The sequence below is a fragment of the Myotis lucifugus genome, unplaced genomic scaffold (genome assembly GCF_000147115.1).
Source record: "Myotis lucifugus unplaced genomic scaffold, Myoluc2.0 scaffold_117, whole genome shotgun sequence".
Taxonomy (NCBI): Eukaryota; Metazoa; Chordata; class Mammalia; order Chiroptera; family Vespertilionidae; genus Myotis; species Myotis lucifugus.
In genome coordinates, this window is record NW_005871165.1 from 750,640 (window position 1) to 771,177 (window position 20,538).

Below are 20,538 nucleotides of genomic sequence, written 5' to 3' on the forward strand. Positions count from 1 at the left end.
TTATTACCTGTAGGATAACAATAGCATTTTCTATGGAAAGATCATCTGATGGTAGGCCTTCACTTTTCCAAATTAACTGCTCACTTTCAGTACAAAGAAATCTCCGCAGATCAAATTCTGAAAAGTTACAGATATCAATAATACTTCACTATAACAAGCTTGTATTTGACAAGTGGGAAGGAATACAACTATTTAAAATACACTCAGAAAAATCTCATAATTATCTTTAATATTAAATCTATTCTTCCCCATTTAACAGCAGACACTAAGGGGAAAAAAGTACAAAGAAATGGAATTCAGTTAATTTATATTTTATCTATTAAATGAATGTTTCACAACTATAATAATTTGTGAAAAGCACAAAATTCATAAGGAATTTTGCAGTTCTTGCATCTTGTCTTAAGATATGAAATTACTGTAATAATTAAACTAATAAAATGTTTCACTGTACTCATGCATATACCAAAAATAACTCAGTGGTCTCAGTGTCATAGAGTGATTTTAGGAATAGAAGAATCATCATAACAAAACAATTCTCAGGACATTTGTAGAATTCAGCAAATCTAAAGTAGCTACTGTATGTTTTAACTTACAGATTTTTTTTCATTTAAAAAAGTAAAATGATAAAAACCAAAAGATGCATATTTAGTATACTGAAATTTCAAATTCATGAATAACTAAATACAAACTTTCAAGACAAGCTGACTTGGTCCATTCTTCCAAAAAGGTTTTTCTCAAACCCTCAGGAGCAGCAGAAAGATATGTCATAAATGCAGCAGCTAGTTGAGCTCTTTTCGGAAGAGTATCTAATTCCTCTGTTATCTCTGCAACCTAGAAAAAAAGAGAGTGATGTATGGATATGTTTTAACTTGGAAAAAATGACAACTTCATAAGCTAGAGTTTTACTATAGAGGGGAAAAAATCATTTATGGGTTAAAAGTAATAACCCCTGTCTTGAATAAATTGACAAAATGTAAAAACATCAACAAAGCTTTCCATTCTGCTGATCTTAAACAAATGTGTCAAATCCCAATATATTTGTAGAGATTAACATATTTTATCATTAAATTTTCCTAATAATTTTAACAAAAGCAGAACTTTTATTCCAAGTATAGTTAAATATGTACTGTGTGAATTAGCATCATTTTGTAAAATACAATTAAGATACAGAGAGTGTGACAAAGGCACAAAGCAAAGATAAATCTTTGAGACTCATTACTTAAAAGCATGGCTGGCTAAAGCATAAGTTTGAGCAGAAAATGTAGCAAAACAGAAGTAATGGAAAAAGAGAGGCAGTGATTGGAGGGAACAACATGGTGGAAGGTTTCCCACGCCATGCGAAGGAGCTTCTATTTAACGTGTGGTTATTATGAGCCATTGAAAGTCTTTAAACTGGGCTGTGAGTGATGGTATGGATTGGGTTTTAGAAAAATAATTAAACTGACAAATGAAGAATGAACCAATTAAAGGGTCAGATAGGAGCGAGACAAGTTGGGAGAATTCAGGATTAAAAAAAAGAACTGGCATTAAGGAAAGAAGACAAATATAAGAGATATTTGCAAATGGATTATGACAAGTAAATAAGGAAGAGGAAGAGTCTAAGATAACTACATGTTTTTAGTTTTAATGCCTAGAAGAAAGATGCCTATGAGATATAGGAAATCATAGAGATTTGGATAGAAAAATAAAATAAATTTAAACATATGAGTTCCTGAGATAGTTAAATGCAACTATCTAAAGTACAGTTGAAAATATGAATTTAAAACTAAGCAGGCTAGAAATATAGCTCTGGTCAGCATCATTATATAGGTGATACTCTTCTGGATGAAATAACCCAGAATAGTTGCAAAGAAGCTATGTGATAGGATACTGAGGCCAAACATTTCTGAATGAGCAGATGGTGAGAATGTGGTGAGAGAGGGAATCTTCAAAACAAACAAAAACAAGAGACAACCTTTAACAGAGTACTTCAAGAAAAAATAAATGGCTAATAGTGTAAAATCCTAAGATCACTGTACTGGTAAAGGTAAGTTCCAAAAAAAGAGTACACCTTTTCCATCAACTCTTTTTCATCCCTGCCCTTCCCTTCAATAATATAGATAAAAAAGAGAAATAGGTTGCTTTGTCTAAAATCCATTCATATAAAGATACTGTGCTTAAAGATTAATTCACATAACAGCCATTAACATCTAGATCATTTTTTTCTTAAGCCAGCTGAAAGTTAATGGATATTTCTCTCCTTTTTATTTTTTTAACAAATATATCACATTATAGATCTCCTGTATTTTCAAGGGAGCCCTTATTTTTGACGTTTCTTTCTCACACGAACCTGTGCAGTCCATCTCTTGTGTTCTCTATCAAGCTGATTAATTAAGACTTCCGCAGCTTTAATTGTTTCTTGTGCTTTGCTTACTTCAGCTTCAAGTTTGGCAGCCTCTGAAGTCCTGCTCTGAAATCTGTGAAAACATTAAAGGCAAAGAAATGTAAGAGAGATTTGATTAAATTAACCTTAGGCAGTAAAGTGAACTTTTATATAAGAATTTAATTAATGATAATACTAATAGTATTTGTGTTCAAAATATCATTCATCAAATAGACACATATCCATATATATATACATATATATATACATACACACATACATATATATACGTTATCTACACTAATAAAAGAGAAACATGGTAATTAGCGTACGACCGCCACCCTTCCCATTGGCTAATCAGCATATCCTTATGCAAATTAACTGTCAGCCAAGATGGCGGCCGGCAGCCATGCACTGAAGCGAGCAGGGAGGCTTGCTTGCTTGCTCCAGTGATGGCAAACTCTAACGTTCCCCACCTGCCGCTGCCGGCCTCTCAGCTGCAACTCTAAGCAACTATGTACTATGTTGCAAATAAGAAGCTAAACAAAACCCCAGAAACCAGCCAGACTGAAAGCCAGCCGGACCGCAACATTGTATCGATGTTTTCAGCAGCGAGGCCTCAGAGCTAAAGCTGGCCCGGAATAAAAAGAAAAAAGAAAAAAAGGAGCGGTTGGGAGCTTCAGTCACCCGCTTCCGGAAAACAGCCCTCAGCCCCTCAGCCAGCCTGGCCAGGCACCCAGTGGGGATCCCCACCCTGATCCAGGACACCCTTCAGGGCAAACCAGCCGGCCCCTACCCATGCACCAGGCCTCTATTCTATATAGTAAAAGGGTAATATGCCTCCCGGCACCGGGATCAGCGTGACAGGGGGCAGCACCCAAACCCCCTGATCGCCCTGTGGCTCTGTGTGTGACAGGGGAAGGCACCCCAACCCCCTGATCGGCCCTGCTCTGTGTGTGACAAGGTGTGGCGCCCCAACCCCCCCCCCACAGGCCCTGCTCTGTGTGTGACAGGGTAGAGCCATAACCTCTCCATCAGCCCTGCCCCAAGTGTGACAGTGGCGGCGCCCCAACCCCCTGATCGGCCCTGCTCTGTGGGTGATAGAGGGTGGCGCCCCAACCCCCCTCCACGGGCCTTGCTCTGTGTGTGACAGGGTAGAGCCATAACCTCCCCATTGGCCCTGCCCTGAGTGTAACAGGGTGCAGCGCCCCAACCCCCTGATCCGCCCTGCTCTGTGTGTGACAGGGGGCGGTGCCCCAACTCCCCTATCGGGCCCTGCTCTGTGTGTGACAGGGGGCGGTGCCCCAGCTCCCCTATGGGCCCTACTCTGTGAGTGACAGGGGGGAGCTCCTCAACCCCCTGATCGGCCCTGCTCTGTGCGTGACAGGGGGGAGCTCCCCAACCCCCTGATCGACCCTGCCTTGAGTGTGACAGGGGGCGGTGCCCCAACCCCCCAATCGGCCCTACCCTGAGCGTGACTGAGGGTGGCATCGCAACCTCCCGATCCGCCCTGCTCTGTGCATGACGGGGCGGCGCCCCAACTCCCCAATCGGCCCTGCTCTGAGCCTGACCAGGGGCTGCACCTAGGGATTGGGCGTGCCCTCTGCCACCCGGGAGCAGGCCTAAGCCAGCAGGTCGTTATCTCCCAAGGGGTCCCAGACTGCGAGAGGGCACAGGCCAGGCTGGGGGACCCCCCCCTCCCGAGTGCACAAATTTTTGTGCACCAGGCCTCTAGTATATATATATAAAGTGTATAATTCATATAGGGCATTAATTCACTGTACTACTTTTCCATATGACATTCAAGACCCAGTTATAAGATTGACCAAATTTATCTTTTCAGTGTTATTTTATTCTATTCTAGTCCAACAAAACTATAGGTAAATATCTGAGTATTTATTCTCAGAAAATGCTCTAGCCTTCATCTGCTGTGCCCTTCTTCAGGATGTTCCATTTGCCTAGAACACCTTCCATCCCTTCCTTATCCCTACCTCACTCCTCACTCTAATTTCCTTAAATATCTAGCTATCAAACATATAAATAAAATTCACCTCAAATAGCCAATCCATTATATATTCTCTTCCTACATGCCCATTCACCCAAATTTATAACTCTTAAAATTTTTTCCTTAAAAAATACCTAACAATTTATAGTTTTATTAAATAAAATAGTAATATTCCACATGAATACTTAGTCCTTCAACAAATACATAATTGCTGATGAAATGCCAGGACATGGAAACTTATTTCCAAACAGATTATTACACAGGTCTCACCTGGGTGTGTCTGTCTGATATTAAGTTCCTTGAACTTTACAGTACACTGTATTGCCACTTTAAGTACTTTTTCCTTTTTCCCTTAAACAAGACTCTAGAACTCATATGTCCAATATGGTAGCCACTAGCAACAGGTGACTACTTAAATTTAAATGAATGAAATAAAATTTGAAGTTCAATCCCTCAGTCATATTATCCACATTCAAAGTTCTCAATAGTAACCATGTATCTTTAATGGCTACCGTAGTGGATAGCCAAGATTCCAGGTCAGGGCACATACAGGGGTTGCAGGTTTGATCCCCTGTTGAGAGCATGCGGAAGACAATGTTTTCCTGCTCCCCGTCCCCCTCCCCCTCCCCCCCCCCTCCTCATGCCCCTCCCCTCCCCCTCTTCTTCTTCTTCTTCTTCTTCTTCTTCTTCTTCTTCTTCTTCTTCTTCTTCTTCTTCTTCTTCTTCTTCCTCCTCCTCCTCCTCCTCCTCCTCCTCCTCCTTCTTCTTTCTCTCTCTCTCTCTCTCTCTCTCTCTCTCTCTCTCTCTCTCTCTTTCTCTCTCTCTCTCAGCATGTCCTCAGGTAAGGATTAAAAACAAAACAAACAAAAACATTGCTACCTTATGCTAACTACTCAATAAATACTGGACAATTACCTGAATGTTAAATACTGATTCTGAACATATGATACACACTATTTTTCTTATACTTCTTTAATTATACCTGGAAGAACATGATGTGATTTCTTTCCTGTATTTATAACATATAAAATAATCAGGAATATTGAAAACACTGGATTTATGGATTTGAGGTTTTCTTTTTGGTCTGTTTTTTTTTTCTATAACTAAATATGTAAATATAAAGATAATTATTTCCAGACTACATAGAGAAAAACAGTCATAGTTTTAGTCTGATGAATTTCTTTCTTGGTACAATAATTTCTATTTCTTCCTTAAGAAAAAAAGTAAACATAACACACCACTTGAAAACAATGTGATCACTTAAAAAGTGTTAGTTTCATAAAACTGAAAGTAAACAATAACATATATTTCATCACATATTGTAGTTCCCCTCCTCCCCCCCGGCCCTGGGGTTTTTCTTTCTATGGATTCAGTTACCTGTGTCCAACCACCATACAGAAATATTAAATAGAAAATTCCAGAAATAAATAATTTATAGGTTTTCAATTGTGGGCCATCCTGAGTAGTGTGATGATGTCTCATACCATCCAGCTCTGTCATACCCGGGAAATTAATCAGTCCTTTGTCCAGTGTATCCATGTTACACATACTACTCACCCTTAGTCATTTAGTAGCCATCTGAGTTATCAGATCGACTGTCACAGTATCACAGGGCTGTGTTCAAGAAACATGTATTTTACTTAATAATGGCTCCAAAGCAGAAGAGTAGTGATGGTGGCAGTTCGGATATGACAATGAAAGTGCTCCGTTTAAGTGAAAATGTGAAAGTTCTCGACTTAGAAAAGAAAAAAAGCTGTGTGCTGAGTTGTTAAGATCTAAAGTAAGAATGAACCTTCTACCCATGAAATTGTGAAAAAGGAAAAGGTAATTCATGCTAGTTTTGCTGTTGCACCTCAAACTACAAAATATATGGCAACAGTGCATGATAAGTGCTTAGTTAAGATGAAAAGGCACTAAATTAGTGAGTAGAAGACATGAACAGAAAACGTGTTCTGATTGATGGCAACAAGTTATACCAGAAAGCAATGTATAAGAAGACTTCAACAAGGGACCCCCTGAAACTAGTGACCAGAGTCTCACAAGTTTTATTATTGTACTAGAGACCAGGTGCACGAAAATTCGTGCACTGGGGGGAAGGGGGGATCCCCTCAGCCCAGCCTATGCCCTCTTGCAGTCCGGGACCCCTTGGGGGATGTCCAACTGATGGCTTAGGCCCGCTCCCCGGGGGATCAGGCCTACACTGGCAGTCAGACATCCCTCTGGCAGCCCTGGAGCCCTCGGGGGATGTCCACCTGCTGGTTTAGGCCCGCTGCCTGCGCAGAACGGGCCTAAGCCGTTAGTAGGACATCCTTAGCACTGCCATGGAGGTGGGAGAGGCTCCCGCCACCGCTGCTGCACTGGCCAGACATGAGCTGGCTTCTGGCTGAGCAGCGCTCCCCCTGTGGAAGCACACTGACCACCAGGGGGCAAATCCTGCATTGAGCCTCTGCCCCCTGGTGGTCAGTGTGTGTCATAGTAACCAGTCATTCCCGGTCATTCTACCATTCAGGTCAGTCATTCCCAGTCATTCCACCATTCAGGTCAATTTCATATTACCCTTTTATTATATAGGATTATTATATAGGATATTGTTATAAGTGTTCTATTTTATTATTTGTTATTGTTAATACTTATTTTGCCTAATCATAAATTAAACTTTATCATAGGTATGTATGTATAAGAAAAAACACAGTATAAATAGGATTCAGTGCTATCCACAGTGTCAGGCATCAATGGGGCATATTGGAACATATCTCACACTGATATGTTCCATTTCCCAATCTTTACAATTATTTTAAGTAAAATGTTCCCACATTTATAATAATTGCCATACTAATATTTTCTATCAGACACTAAATAACACTCACAGGAGCCCAGAGGTACATGAAAGATTTTAAGATTAATAATATTCATAAATGGTCCTTAAATTTGAGTATAATATTGCACAGGGAATATCTTTTCAACACTAAAAAGCACAAAGTTAAAAGAATGGACTTTTAAAATGTCATCATACACTCTCATGGAAGATTATAGAATAGCATCATCTGAAATAAAGGAGTCTAAAACTTTAAAGTCAAAACAATAAGGAAACGGGAATGCCAAATGTAAACACTCTCAGTATTAACTCATTACATTTGATTTATCTTGCTCAATTTTCCAATGCTTGGGAATAAATATACATAAGTAAATATACATATAGTGATAACTATATCAATGGAGACAAATATTTTTGTTATTATCATAAAAACTTTTTTTAAAAAAGGAATACCTCCTATATTATTTTATACCTTTCCCAATTTTAGAGTGATAAATAACAAAAAAGGTGAAAATAGTAATTATAACTAAGATTTTCAAAAATAAAAAAATAGTTGAAGTATATTTTCAAATATCCAAAATGCATTTTAAAACTTAACTTACTTCTCTTTAAGTTCTGATACTTTTTGACCAACAGAATTAAGAAGCTCCTCTAGTTTCCTTTTTCTGTCTTCAGTTTTCTTCAAATTTCTAAAATATAATTGAATTTTATAAAAGTTACTCTATTTTAGATACCAACAAAATGCAGCACTAGCACCTTAAAATGTAATTTTGAAGTAAATAAATGACAATGAAAACTATTAATAATCCAGTAGTCATAATACCTTTACTTAGAATTTGATATGAAATTAAAGCTAAAATTAAAAATGTATCTTCTGACTTAGCCATACCACTTACAGAGGCCTATCTTTAAAAATACTTGTGTGTGTAGATCTCGGAATAAAAATGGTAAACATAGTCAATTATCTACTATCTCTTCTAAAACTCTACAGAATGAAACCAAGGGACTAAAAAAGATATACATGTACAAGAAGAAAGATAATGAAGGAGAAAAGTATTACAAAAGAGTAATTCAATAAAATTTTGAAAGGTGAGAACATACCAGAAATGCCACACAAGTTAAATGGCTTCAGGAAGAGAAGCTGAAAGAATTCTAAAATGCAGACAACAGGTACCTCTAAAATGCTCAGGAAATGTAGACAACAGAGGATTAAAAGTCATTATTACAAAGTGTTTGACCTCAGATTGCCTCCCCCACTGAAAGCGGACTATCTTCTTAACACAATCCTGGAAGTCGAGCTTATACCCCTCATCCACCCCCATCCATCCCACCCACAGCCTAGGGCAGAAGCAATGAGGATTCTTCTACAGAAATGACTGGCCTCTTTCCCCAAAAATACCCACAAACATTGAGAGTTGCTATCAAATGGCCAGGCCACACTGTTGCATGCTGCTGGGCATTTGTGCATTGCACAATCTCCTGGATTTATCAAAACACAGACTGCCGTCCTGGCTGATGTGGCTCAGTTGGTTTGGGCATCATCCATGCACCAAAGGGTTGCCGGTTCCATTCCAGTCAGGACACATGCCCAGGTTGTGGGCTCATCTCCAGTAAGGGATGTGCAGGAGGCAGCCGATCAATATTTCGCTCTCACATCGATGTTTCTCTCTTTTTCCCTCTCCCTTCCTCTCTCTCTGAAAATCAATAAAAATTCTTAAAAAAAAAAACACCATGAACTGAAAGGCCTCACTCTGCACCCCACACGTTGTATCTAATTCAGTAAGTCTGACTGAAGCTCAAAAATGTGTACTTTTAACAAGTTCCCAGGTGACACTGATGCTGCTGCTTCGGGAACCATACTTGGAGAACCACCGCAATAGAATAAGGCCTTCAAAATTGTGAGATCAAACTTTTTCTAGCCCAGTGTTCTAAACCCAGCCTAATTATTGATCACATATAATAGTATAATATAGATAATGTTAGACATTGAAAGATCTCAAAACATTTTTCATCCTATTTACCTTTGATTGGGAAGCTAATGTGAAGGAGGCGCTCTAGAAAAATGGACTATACTAGGAAAGAGAAAGGCAAGGGCATTAATAAAAGAATGCAAATCAGAAAAGAGACAAAGGTAATTCCCAGAAAAATGGTGAAGTGAAATCTCAAGATAATAGCTGTAAGCACCAGGCCTAGGGAAGAACTAATTCACATTGAAACACAAGGGAAAAGGCTCCAGGATGGGTAATGCTAAGAAAAAAGTAAATAGAACATATAGATTCCGAATATGTTTTAGGGTCTGACAGGAAGGCTGCGAATAAATATGTGGTATGTAAACAGAAAAAATAATCAATTGAATAATCTGAGGTAATTGTTAAGAACGATAAAGAGGTGTCCAAGAAAGGAAATATAAAACATGTCTCAGCTGTGGAAAATATATAGTCAAAATAATGTATAAATGTAACACAAAAATTTCACAAAATTACATTCAGAAAATTATAAAGTTTAGGGGGCTAAAAAAATCTCCTTATCTAGAATAAGAATAATGTCAAAAACTGAACAATCAAGAATATAACATACCTCTTAGTCTGCATAAGAACAAAGGAGATAAAATACAATGCTCACCTAGTAACAGCAAATTGATATTTTTAAACCCAAAAAATAAATGGTTAAATTTTCCCCCCGCCTTCCCAGAGAATGTTTTAGAAAATACACACCAAACATTTCCTAGAACTTAGAAGGTGAAAACAAATATAAAAGCCCACTATTTCCAAAACCTCCTTTTTTGTACTTTAATATTATCCCTCTACAAAACTTTAGCTCTTTCTAAAAGAACTACTACCGACTTATCCTTCCAACAGCATAATAATGGCAGGGAAAGTTATTGGTTCTTCTTTCCATCTCCTTCCAATTGGTTTTCCTCTTCTTGGTCTGATTAACATTGAATTTGTAATTAGTTGACTCCTTTTATATGATTTAATGTTTTTAGCTTCCTTTTTAGATATAGATAAGAAATCCTAAATAAGTCTTAATAATATAACTAAATCATCAAATTGATGAAAATAAATCAAGGTTAGAACTGTTGGTATTTTCTGTCACTTACGACTCCAATCGTGCCTGCTCCGTTTCCAAAGGCTGGATTCTCTCCAGGACGTGGGAGTACTGCACGTTGGCTTTGACCCAGGCAGCCAAGGGAGCCGCGGCAGTGCTGGCACGCTTGGCATTCTGAAAAACCCATCAGTTATCCAGCTTCTTAACTTATTTTCAAATAATAACAGAATTAATTCTAGCATATGTTACTTAAGCATTTATTTCACAAATGAAGGTTTTGGTATGTAGCTAAAATAAAAACAAAGTGAGTTGCTATTTCATTAAGTATGTCTCACTTCTTGCTTAAAAATCTTTCTGAATCTCATACAATCTTTAATATAATGATGTTTTATCAACATATTAAGTATTCTATTAGTCACATTTGTAATGACAATGTCTGTCTGCAATAATGTTTAAGCATCAATTCTTTCTCTTCTCTACATGGAATACATCTTTATTAAATAAAAGCAATTTCAAAACATGGTTTTTAGTGTTAAAGCAGATGTACAAAACATTTTTAATAAGGGATCTAAAAAACATACCAGAATCATGGAGTTTAAACTATTCACTAAAATTAGATACAAGTATCCTAACACAGACATCTATTATTATCTGACAAGTACACAGGAAGAAAGAAAAACATACCAGGCAAGCTGGACCTGATATGGTAGACTGGGACCTTACCACTGACAGACCAGAGTGAGATTTAAAAATCACTTATGCTAATAAATATGCACCACACCCCAACTTGGATTCTAGTCTACCTAATTCTGATGGTAAATGCTTACTACCTATAATATGTACAGCTTATTTTTAAAAACTTTTAGTTATTAGACAATCTAAGCAAATGATAATGTCATCACTTTTTAATTTGCAGGATATTATAAAGCATTGAAAAGGAATTTATGGCATAACTTTAAAAAATTACCTTTGGATCAAAAGATCCTTTATTTTTATGAAGAAGTTCTTCAACACTGTCTCTTATTTCCTTTGGAATATTTCGTGCATCAAAAGTTGCTATGTCTTCTCTCACACCTCTTTTTGCGAGGAAACTAAAATTAAAGCATATTACTTCAAATGAGGTTAAATAAAATTTGCTAGTTCTTAGAAAAATATCAATTTAACAAAATAGCGTATGTAATAATTGTAATCTATTAGCTAACAAAAAATAGGGGACTGAAGTATATAAGCTTTAAATGGACTATCCACATTTTTTATAAACAAGGAGGAACTACAAAAAGCTGCACAACAAACAAATTTCCTAATATTCTGTGAATAACCTGTAGCAATGAAATAAAGAAATTACAATCCTGTTATTCTACCCACATCCCTTTATGTGAACTACTTGGTACTCATATGTTCTAGGATATGCAAGAAATTTTTCTGCTTTCTAAGATATTTAAAGTGGTCTCTGAACCTAAATCTCCTCTCCCAACTCCAGATAGAAAAGGACTTTACTACCAATCTAAATCCTAAAATATAATTGAATACCGTAACAACACTGCTATAGTATAAAACCTGAAGCTGCATTGTAGCCTATTTAGTTAAGACTCAGTCTTTCCTAGTAGATTGGCCAGCGTGGCTCAGTGGTTGTGTCGACCTATGAACCAGGAGGTCAAGGTTCAATTCCCAGTCAGGGCACATGCCCAGGTTGTGGGCTCAATCCCCAATATGGGCGTACAGGAGGCAGCCGATTGGTGATTCCGTTCATTGATGTTTCTCTCTCTCACTCTCTCTCTCTCACTCTCTCTCTTTCTCTCTGAAATCAATAAAAATATTTTTTAAAAAAACAAAAAGACTCAATTATTTCCTAGTATACATTATTCTTGTGTTATTTATGGAGCTCTCACTCTCTCTGACTATACCACCAAGAGTGCCAAACTCTCTGGGCTAGTGACTATATTTTCTTCATCAGTAAATGACAGTAAACACAATGTGAGTACCAAATAAATGATCATATCTATCGAGACATTCTTAAAAGATTTTAAGGCTTTCCTGTTCTCCTCTTTTGACACTTTTAACAACCACTTATGGAGAAAGAAAAACGTAGATCTCGATATATTGTTACATAGAGTATCTTGAGATATCAGAGCAAAGTGTGAAACCAGTTAATTAGATGAAGTTCAGTGTGAGAAACAAAATAACAAATATTTTAAAATATAAAGGAATGTGTAATTTATTGATGAAATAATAACATTTTTCACAAATTCAAAAGCTTACCTTTTCATGCTCACCCAAGATGTATCAAAGATACCCATCAACCTTAAAACTCCTTCAAGAATGTCTCTGATTACATCAGGGGGCATACGCAGTGAGCGAATTTCTGAAAGAGATTCTGGCTTAATGTTTCCAACTGCTAGTTTTGCTTCATACACTAGAGGCTAAAAGACATAAAGGGCATTTTCAACTTCAAAATATATACATAAAAAAATTGTTAGCTCATTACAAATCATTGCATATTTGTCATTTTCATAAAATGACTCTAGTTAAACATGCTTTCTCTTCCAATATCAAAATGCTTTAAAACATAAAGTACAAAATGTTCAAGTCAAGAAAGTAAGAGTCCTTGCCATAACAGCATCACTCTAATCTGAAAGATCTAATTTGTTTTGAGACAAGTTGCCAGTTTCAAAGCTCTTTATATTCTAAGACTATTTAGTTAATTTAGTCAAATCTCCAGAAAAGGAGCCTAAGAGTTTGTCTTAATTTACCTACAACACATTTTTCCCTCCACAGTCAAAACAACATGATTCACAGGAAACAGATTATTTTTTTTATTACCATCAATTAATTTGCTTACTTCTCCTAGGAGAATTCCCTTCCTGCTTCTTTTACAAATAATATTCTAGTTACAGCCACATTTGATGCTATTAGAACATAACTTCAGCAAATAATGTTTAAACTCCTATATACAATTGATAGTCAAAAATGTTAGTCTTACCTGTACTTCTTTTAATTCATCATCAATTTTGTTTTTTCTTTCTTCAATTTTAACAACTTCGTCTGCTATTCTGTGCTTCAGTTTTTCAAGTTCTGTCTTTTGCTCACTTGCATCCTACAGAAATATTTAAATGAAATCCCCACAAATTTTAATGCACTCGAAATTTAAAAGCATGATACCTAAAATATAAGTTTTTTCAAAATGACATTTTCTATTAAATGATTTTCTAATTTGACATCAGAATTTCTAAAGAGCCTGGAAACCCAATGATACAATATACTCTATTTACTATCAGGAAGTTCCTATGCTTTATATGTTTTAATTTTTTTGGACAGCAAAGCACTAAATGCTTATTATATATAAACCAAACAAGTCAGAAATACATAAATTAGAAAATGATTATAATACAAATTTAACACTTGCAAAAAAAAAACCCCAGAGAGGTTAGTACTATTATGCTAATTTCATAAATGAGGAACTAAAAATGAAGTCTTCTATAATTCTAATAGTAGAGACTAATAATTCTTAAAGACTACAGTATATTAGAAGTTTCTATACTTTATTTTTGAGAAAAATTAATTGAAATCATGACAATAATTTGATGGCAAATATATGAACAAAATTAGTAAAAATTCAAAGGACAATAAATTATATATATATAAATATAGCTAATATGCTAAGTTTCCAACCGTTCGACCGGTAGCTATGATGCGCATGATCACCAGGGAGCAGATGCTCACTGCACAGGCATGGAAACATGGAACACACTGATGAATCTCAGAGAAAAGAGCGGAGGAGGGAGCGCAGGAAGAGATTAACCACAGATCTTATATGCATACTAGAGGCCCGCTCAGCCTGGCCTGTGCCCTCTAGCAATCCGGGACCCCTCAGGGGATGTCGGACTGCCACTTTCGGCCAATCCCCGCAGGCCAGGCCTCGGGACCCCACCAGTCCATGAATCCAAGCACCAGGCCTCTAGTATATAAATAAGACATGAATTATTTGCTTGCTCCTGAAAGCAAAATCAAGGGTCCTACATACATAAAAATGCTTAAATACTATGAATGTCTGTATTTGTTTTTTTTATAATAATAGAAAAACCAAAGAGGAAATTAATCAAGAAACCTGTCAAAAGTCCTTACAACAGTGGTTCTCAAACATATTATAATCATTCAGGGAGCTTAAAAATTAATGCCTGGTGTCCTATTGCCAAGTATGTTGATTTACTTATTCTGGATGCAGCTAGGCCACAGATATTTTTAAAGACTTCCAAGGTGGTTCCAATCTATAATCAAAATTGAGAATCACTGAACCAACCAACTTTTCCTATATCCCACTATTTTCTTCAGGTACCTTACACATCATCAGCTCAATCAAATTTTCTACCTTCCATAAGCACCTCTCCCTTTGTACCTGCTACCATTCCTAAACAGGAAAAGTATTTTCTTTATCTCCACAATCAAAATCTTCTTTAAAGGCCCAGCTGATGTGTTCCTTCTTTTATTAAATTTCTCTTCCAAATGGAAGTTACCCTTATTCTGAGTTCCTATTATATTTAATTTGTACATGCCTCATGCCACCAACTTTAGAAGTTGCACAGTTTGGTATTTAAGGTGTCTCTCTTTTTTAAAAAAATAAAATAATAAACAGAAATGTCTGCTATTTACAATTAAGCAAAATTAATTAACTTATAATATGACATACACACTTATTCTTCTGTCAGCCAATACAACTAGCAACAGTCTTAGAAAAACCTCTTTTTAGAGTATCCCAGAGAAAAGAGTATTACAGCAGTCAATGTATATTACTCTTGTTCACTAGTCTGAGAGAACACAGACACCATAGTGTTGAATATTTTCCTTTTATAAATACACAATTACTATTATCCTTACTTAGCCTTCACTTTTTCCATATTTCAAATCACTCTTTGAAGTTAAGAGGTATTTGACAGATGTTTTTCATAATCAAAATTGCCTGCTGCTTTAAATAAATATTTATATTAATTTGGTTCTAAACTGCCTTCAGAAAAAAAGTTTTACAATATGAAAATTACATTTGATTTTCTGATACACCACTTACCAGGTCAGGGACTCAAAATTATCTTGGAAACACTGAATATGTACATAACCATCAATTATCTGGAAATGATAAAAATTTCCCATATGCCAATGAATCTATTTTGACCTATCAGGTGAACTATCCCTTTCATTATGTCATTTGAATCAGTCCAGACAACTCTCTTTTAGAGCTCACAATATGTAAGTCCCCTTCCCATATTCGGATTTCCAATGAAGATGACCAGACAAAAAGGAAGCCCCTTTTGTGAATAGTGAGAAGACAAAATAAAATATACTATACTTGAGAAAAAGGAAATTTCATAAAATATCCTCTGAGAGCTAAGTAGAGATACTGCTACACTGAAACAAAAAAAAAAGAACACTCCCAAAAGGGAACATTTAGAGGTTTAAAAAAAACTTCCTGAAAAATAATATAACAGCAGAAATGAAAAATTCAGTAGGAGAATTAGAAAATAAAGTTGAGGAAATTCTGAAGAAATTAAAGCAAAACTATAGAGAAGAAAACAGGTTAGAAAACAAGAAAATTACAGAGCTAGACCAGGAAGCTCCAAGACAAAATAATAAATATTCTAAAAAGCAAGAACAGAGAAATGAAGGAAAAGGAATTATCAACGAATTTAAGGAAATTACCCATACGTTTTCAGGTGGGTAGAACCCACATGGTATCTGACACATTGAATGAAAATAAACCTAAACCAAGGCAGAGGTCATAACGTTCAGAGCAAGCAAAACAAAGATTTAAAAGATTTCAAGGGAGAGAAAAAACAGTTCACTTCAAAGGATCAAGAGTTAAAATAGCTTTGAGTGTGCCCTGGCTAGTGGGTCAGTTGGTTGAAGTGTCATCCTGTACACCAAAATGTTGCAGCTCAATTACCACTCAGAGCACATACCTAGGTTGCGGGTTCAATCCCAGGTCGGGGTACATAAGGAAGGCAACCAATCAGTGTGTTTCTCTCTCTATTTCTTTCTTTCTTTCTATCTTTCTTTCTTTCTCTCTCTCTCTCTCTCTCTCTCTCTCTCTCTCTCTCTCTCTCAGTAAAAATCAATATGCCCTCAGGTGAGGATTGAAAAGAAAGGAGGAACCAAAAAGGTAATGTACGAGAGCATCATGAGAGGATATGAAGACATAAAAGAATACCTGGACAAAAAAAGAAATATTTGTGTAGATGGTTGTAAAGGAATGAAAAAAAAAAGTAAAAGAAATATTTGAAAGGGTTTAACAAAGAAAGGCAATGACAAAAGGGAATACAATTAAAATATTAAAAGATCATGAAAATATAAATAGAATGAATAAAGACTTATTTTATAAATACTGAGAATATAAAGACAGGGAAAACCCATGAAGCCTAACGAAGATAGCTTTTTAAAAAAATACTTACCTAAGGATATGTTCATTGATGAGAGAGAGAGAGAGGGGGGGAGAGAGAGAGAGAGAGAGAGAGAGAGAAAGAGAGAGAGAGACCAGTTTTTGTAAAAATAAAATAAAATATCAACTTAACTAGCAGAGGGTAAACAAATAAAATTGCTCATAGACAAATCTATACAAATGTAAAATGTTTATATTTTTACATTTATGGGTTATAGATAAATTATTATATGATGAATTGAGGAGAAAATAGTTAAGATTTAAAACAATGTGAAAATACCATGTTCTTTTACAAAAGCTCAAGCACACAATGCTATTAGTCAGACTCAGCATAGACAAACAGTGTTTTTAAGTCACTTAAGTAAAAAGGGTATTTCTCACACTGATGAACAATCAGGTATGAATGGCTCCCTATTGCTTGCATCCCTCTCTCTCTGAACATCACCTGCATTGATACTGTGATCTCCTGAAGGGCAGCGTCCGCCTCATCTTGCTTAGTTTTAAGTAACACACTTTGTTCTCCAGCTTTTCTGTTCAGTTCATCCACAAGAGCTTTAGCTTCATTTAGTTTAGATACACCAGCCTATATTAATAAAATATTGATTGGCAATGTTTTTTAAAAGAAATTTCAGACACACACAGCCTATAATCTCAAGCAATAATGCAAATGTGCACATATAAAACATTCACAAGTAAACTTAGTTTTTTTTAATTGCAAATTATACTGATTTATTCAATTGTATAACCATTAAGATATAGTAAAAGGCTCCAAAGAGGCTTAAAAAACAGATTCTTAAAGCATCACAATAAAGCTAAACAGATCAACACATATTTGATAGCTTAAGCACGAGGTTTTTATCTACTGTAGTAGATGAGAAAGAAAATAGAAAGCAAGAAAAAATTCAGCAAATCTTTCCCATTTTCAGTCTCATAGATGGTGGTAAAAGAATTCATGGGCCATTTTTTGTATACTGAACATTTGGACTTGTCTGTCTAATACCTATATTTTTTATAAGACACTGCCTCACATGTGGTTCTGGTGGGTTATTCTTCAAAATCCTTGCCAATTCTTTGGGTGATCATTTGACTCTGGCCTGGCAATTATGGTATCCCACTGCCCATGAACTATCCAAGGAATAGACATGAAAAGTATTACCTCTTTTCTATGACTTGGGTGTTTGTGAGAAAATTTAGACAGATAGTAATGGCAAAAAAGGAATGTAACCAATATTTATTAGTCCCCAATATAGAGGACAGGCATTGTACTGGTTCTTTAAATATATCCTTTATCTAATACACACACACACAACAACCACTGACCCAACGAAGCTGCAACTCAGCAAGCTTAAGTGATTTATCCACAGGAGCCTAGAGAACTAAATCAAGAAATTAACCCTCTCAAAGCATGTACAGTTAGTGGCTTAAAATAAATAAAAATTAATCATTAGAAAAATGGATAAAGATACTATAATTAAGATAAATTCTAGTTTATTACACTAACAAAGAGAAGCTAAAACTTTAAAAAGAAAATGCTGACAACTTCTGAAGCTTGCATTTTAATGCCACATTTTGCTTAAGCTCTAAAATTATAAAAGAGGAAAATATTCAGAAAGCACTGAGTGACATGGCTAGAATGTTTTATATAAAATATAATTTGAATGTTTATTATAAAGCATAATCATGGCTATGTTTTAATCAATAATAGGTACTTCAGAATTTTTTAAAATGCTTTCATGTGATAGGGACTTTTAATGACAGCAACATAAGCTATAATGCCACAAAAATACCATACAGTTAAGAAGAGGAATAATTATTGAATCAAAAAATATAAAAACATTACTACAATTTAGTGGGCAATACAAACAAGGCATTTAATATAGTAAAATGTTTACTTGTATTAAATATATATGACAGAAAACAAGGATTGTTGTTCTTATAGATAATTCAAGATTACCAATATTATACCTGTAAATGACTTTGCCTTTTTAATAATTCCTTTTTCTTGCTGCTACTAATGGCAGAATATACATGTAAGAAGGTCATATATCGGCTTGGTGTAGCACCATATGCTTTACAAGATTCGTGGATTAATAAAAATGATTTTAAAAAATCAGGATCAACTGGAAAGAGATAGAAAACAAAAATTACTTAATATATGCATGATCCATTAAGAATTAGAGAAAATAGGCTGCATGGACATGCTCCCAAGAATAGACTGGAATTACAACTAAAATACAGAAAAACTTCATGAATAATCAACTGAAGACTCGCAGAAGAGAACCCTGATACCCAGGAACCAAAAATAGAGACTGCATAGAGACTGGTAGGAGGGGCAGAAGGGTGAAAGGGCTGGTTGGGCACCCATAGACAACAGCTGAAGTTCTGGAGAGATATTTCAGCTGTGGAGGAAGCCACTGAGAACTCTGGGATCTAATCACCAAGCTGGGCCCCCCAGCAGAGAGCACTAAAATTAAGAAGGGTACCCACATAACATCTGGCTGTGAAAAGCAGTGGGGTTGCTGCCTGCCAGGGAGCAACGACTGAAAATTTAGGCACCCTCTTAAAATGCACAAAATTCCCTGTGGAGCCACCCACCTTGTGCTTAGGCAGAGGGAGGGCAGGGTGGACTGGAGCTATGTGAGCAGACACCACAATTGGGGACTCAGGGGTTAGAGCTCAGAAGGCAGAGATTACCAGTTTCCTGTACTGAGTCATCACCTCATGAAACAGAGAACATCTTTCCCACACAAACATTTGCCCTGCTTGTGGGGGCGGGGAGGGGAGACAGTTGACCCACCCTATTGGAAAACACCTTGCCCTGAGGCCACTTAAGAGACTGAAAATAACAATTAGCCTCCAGGAAGAAGCAACTGCTCCACCCTGTTGAAAAAAAAAAACACTCTCAAAACTGAGGACAATTGCCTGGGGGCAATTCAAATCAAAATCCTATCAGTCTGTAGGCAGAGCCGGTCTCTGGAGGCTTTGAGTCTTTGCCTGATCTAATTAGCCAGAAACAGCATTTGACACTGTGCTGCACTAGAGATTGAGAGATGTAGAGGATCTACCTAATAAATAGTCACAAACCCAAACAGACAGCCAAAATGAGGTGACAAAGAAACAACCCCCAAATGAAAGAACAAGAGAATTTTCAAGAAGAGATAAATGAATCAGAGATAAGAAATTTATTTGAAACATTACCAGCGGTTCTCAACCTGTGGGTCGCGACCCCTTTGGCGGTCAAACAACCCTTTCACAGGGGTCACCTAAGACCATACTGCATATCAGATATCTACATTACGATTCATAACAGTAGCAACATTAAAGTTATGAAGTAGCAACGAAAATAATTTTATGGTTGGGGTCACATGAGGAACTGTATTTAAAGGGCCAGAAGGTAGAGAACCACTGCATTAGAGTCCTTATTCGCAGATGACATGATATTGTACATAGAAAACCCTAAAGACTCCATCAAAAAATTATTAGACTTAATAAATGAATTCGGCAATGTAGCAGGATACAAAATTAACACCAAGAAATCTATGGCATTTCTATACACCAATAGTGAACTTACAGAAAGAGAGACTAAAAAAGCAATCCCATTTACCATTGCACCAAAAAATTAAGATACCTAGGAATAAACCTAACTAAGGAGGTAAAAGACCTATACGCAGAAAACTACAGGACACTGAAAAAAAGAGATAGAGGAAGACATAAACAGATGGAAGAACATACCATGTTCGTGGATTGGTAGAATCAACATCATCAAAATGTCCATACTACTCAAAGCAATCTATAGATTCAATGCACTCCCCATTAAAATACCAACGGCATCTTTCACAGACCTAAAACAAACTTTCCAAAAATTCATCTGGAATAAAAAAATG

General features: G+C 36.3%; 1 protein-coding gene across 1 annotated transcript in view; it reads right to left on the reverse strand.

The window, feature by feature from the left end:
- DYNC2H1 (dynein cytoplasmic 2 heavy chain 1) overlaps positions 1 to 20,538 on the reverse strand; it is a 349,832-nt gene that overhangs the window by 218,795 nt on the left and 110,499 nt on the right. Inside the window, exons 53-62 of the mRNA XM_023757927.1 lie at positions 18,620 to 18,751; positions 17,100 to 17,237; positions 13,211 to 13,324; positions 12,490 to 12,650; positions 11,198 to 11,321; positions 10,283 to 10,404; positions 7,785 to 7,871; positions 2,330 to 2,456; positions 690 to 831; positions 8 to 117 (exon numbers count right to left, since the gene is read on the reverse strand). Of these exons, the coding sequence (XP_023613695.1) occupies positions 8 to 117; positions 690 to 831; positions 2,330 to 2,456; positions 7,785 to 7,871; positions 10,283 to 10,404; positions 11,198 to 11,321; positions 12,490 to 12,650; positions 13,211 to 13,324; positions 17,100 to 17,237; positions 18,620 to 18,751 (1,257 nt within the window). The remainder of the gene's footprint in view (positions 1 to 7; positions 118 to 689; positions 832 to 2,329; positions 2,457 to 7,784; positions 7,872 to 10,282; positions 10,405 to 11,197; positions 11,322 to 12,489; positions 12,651 to 13,210; positions 13,325 to 17,099; positions 17,238 to 18,619; positions 18,752 to 20,538) is intronic.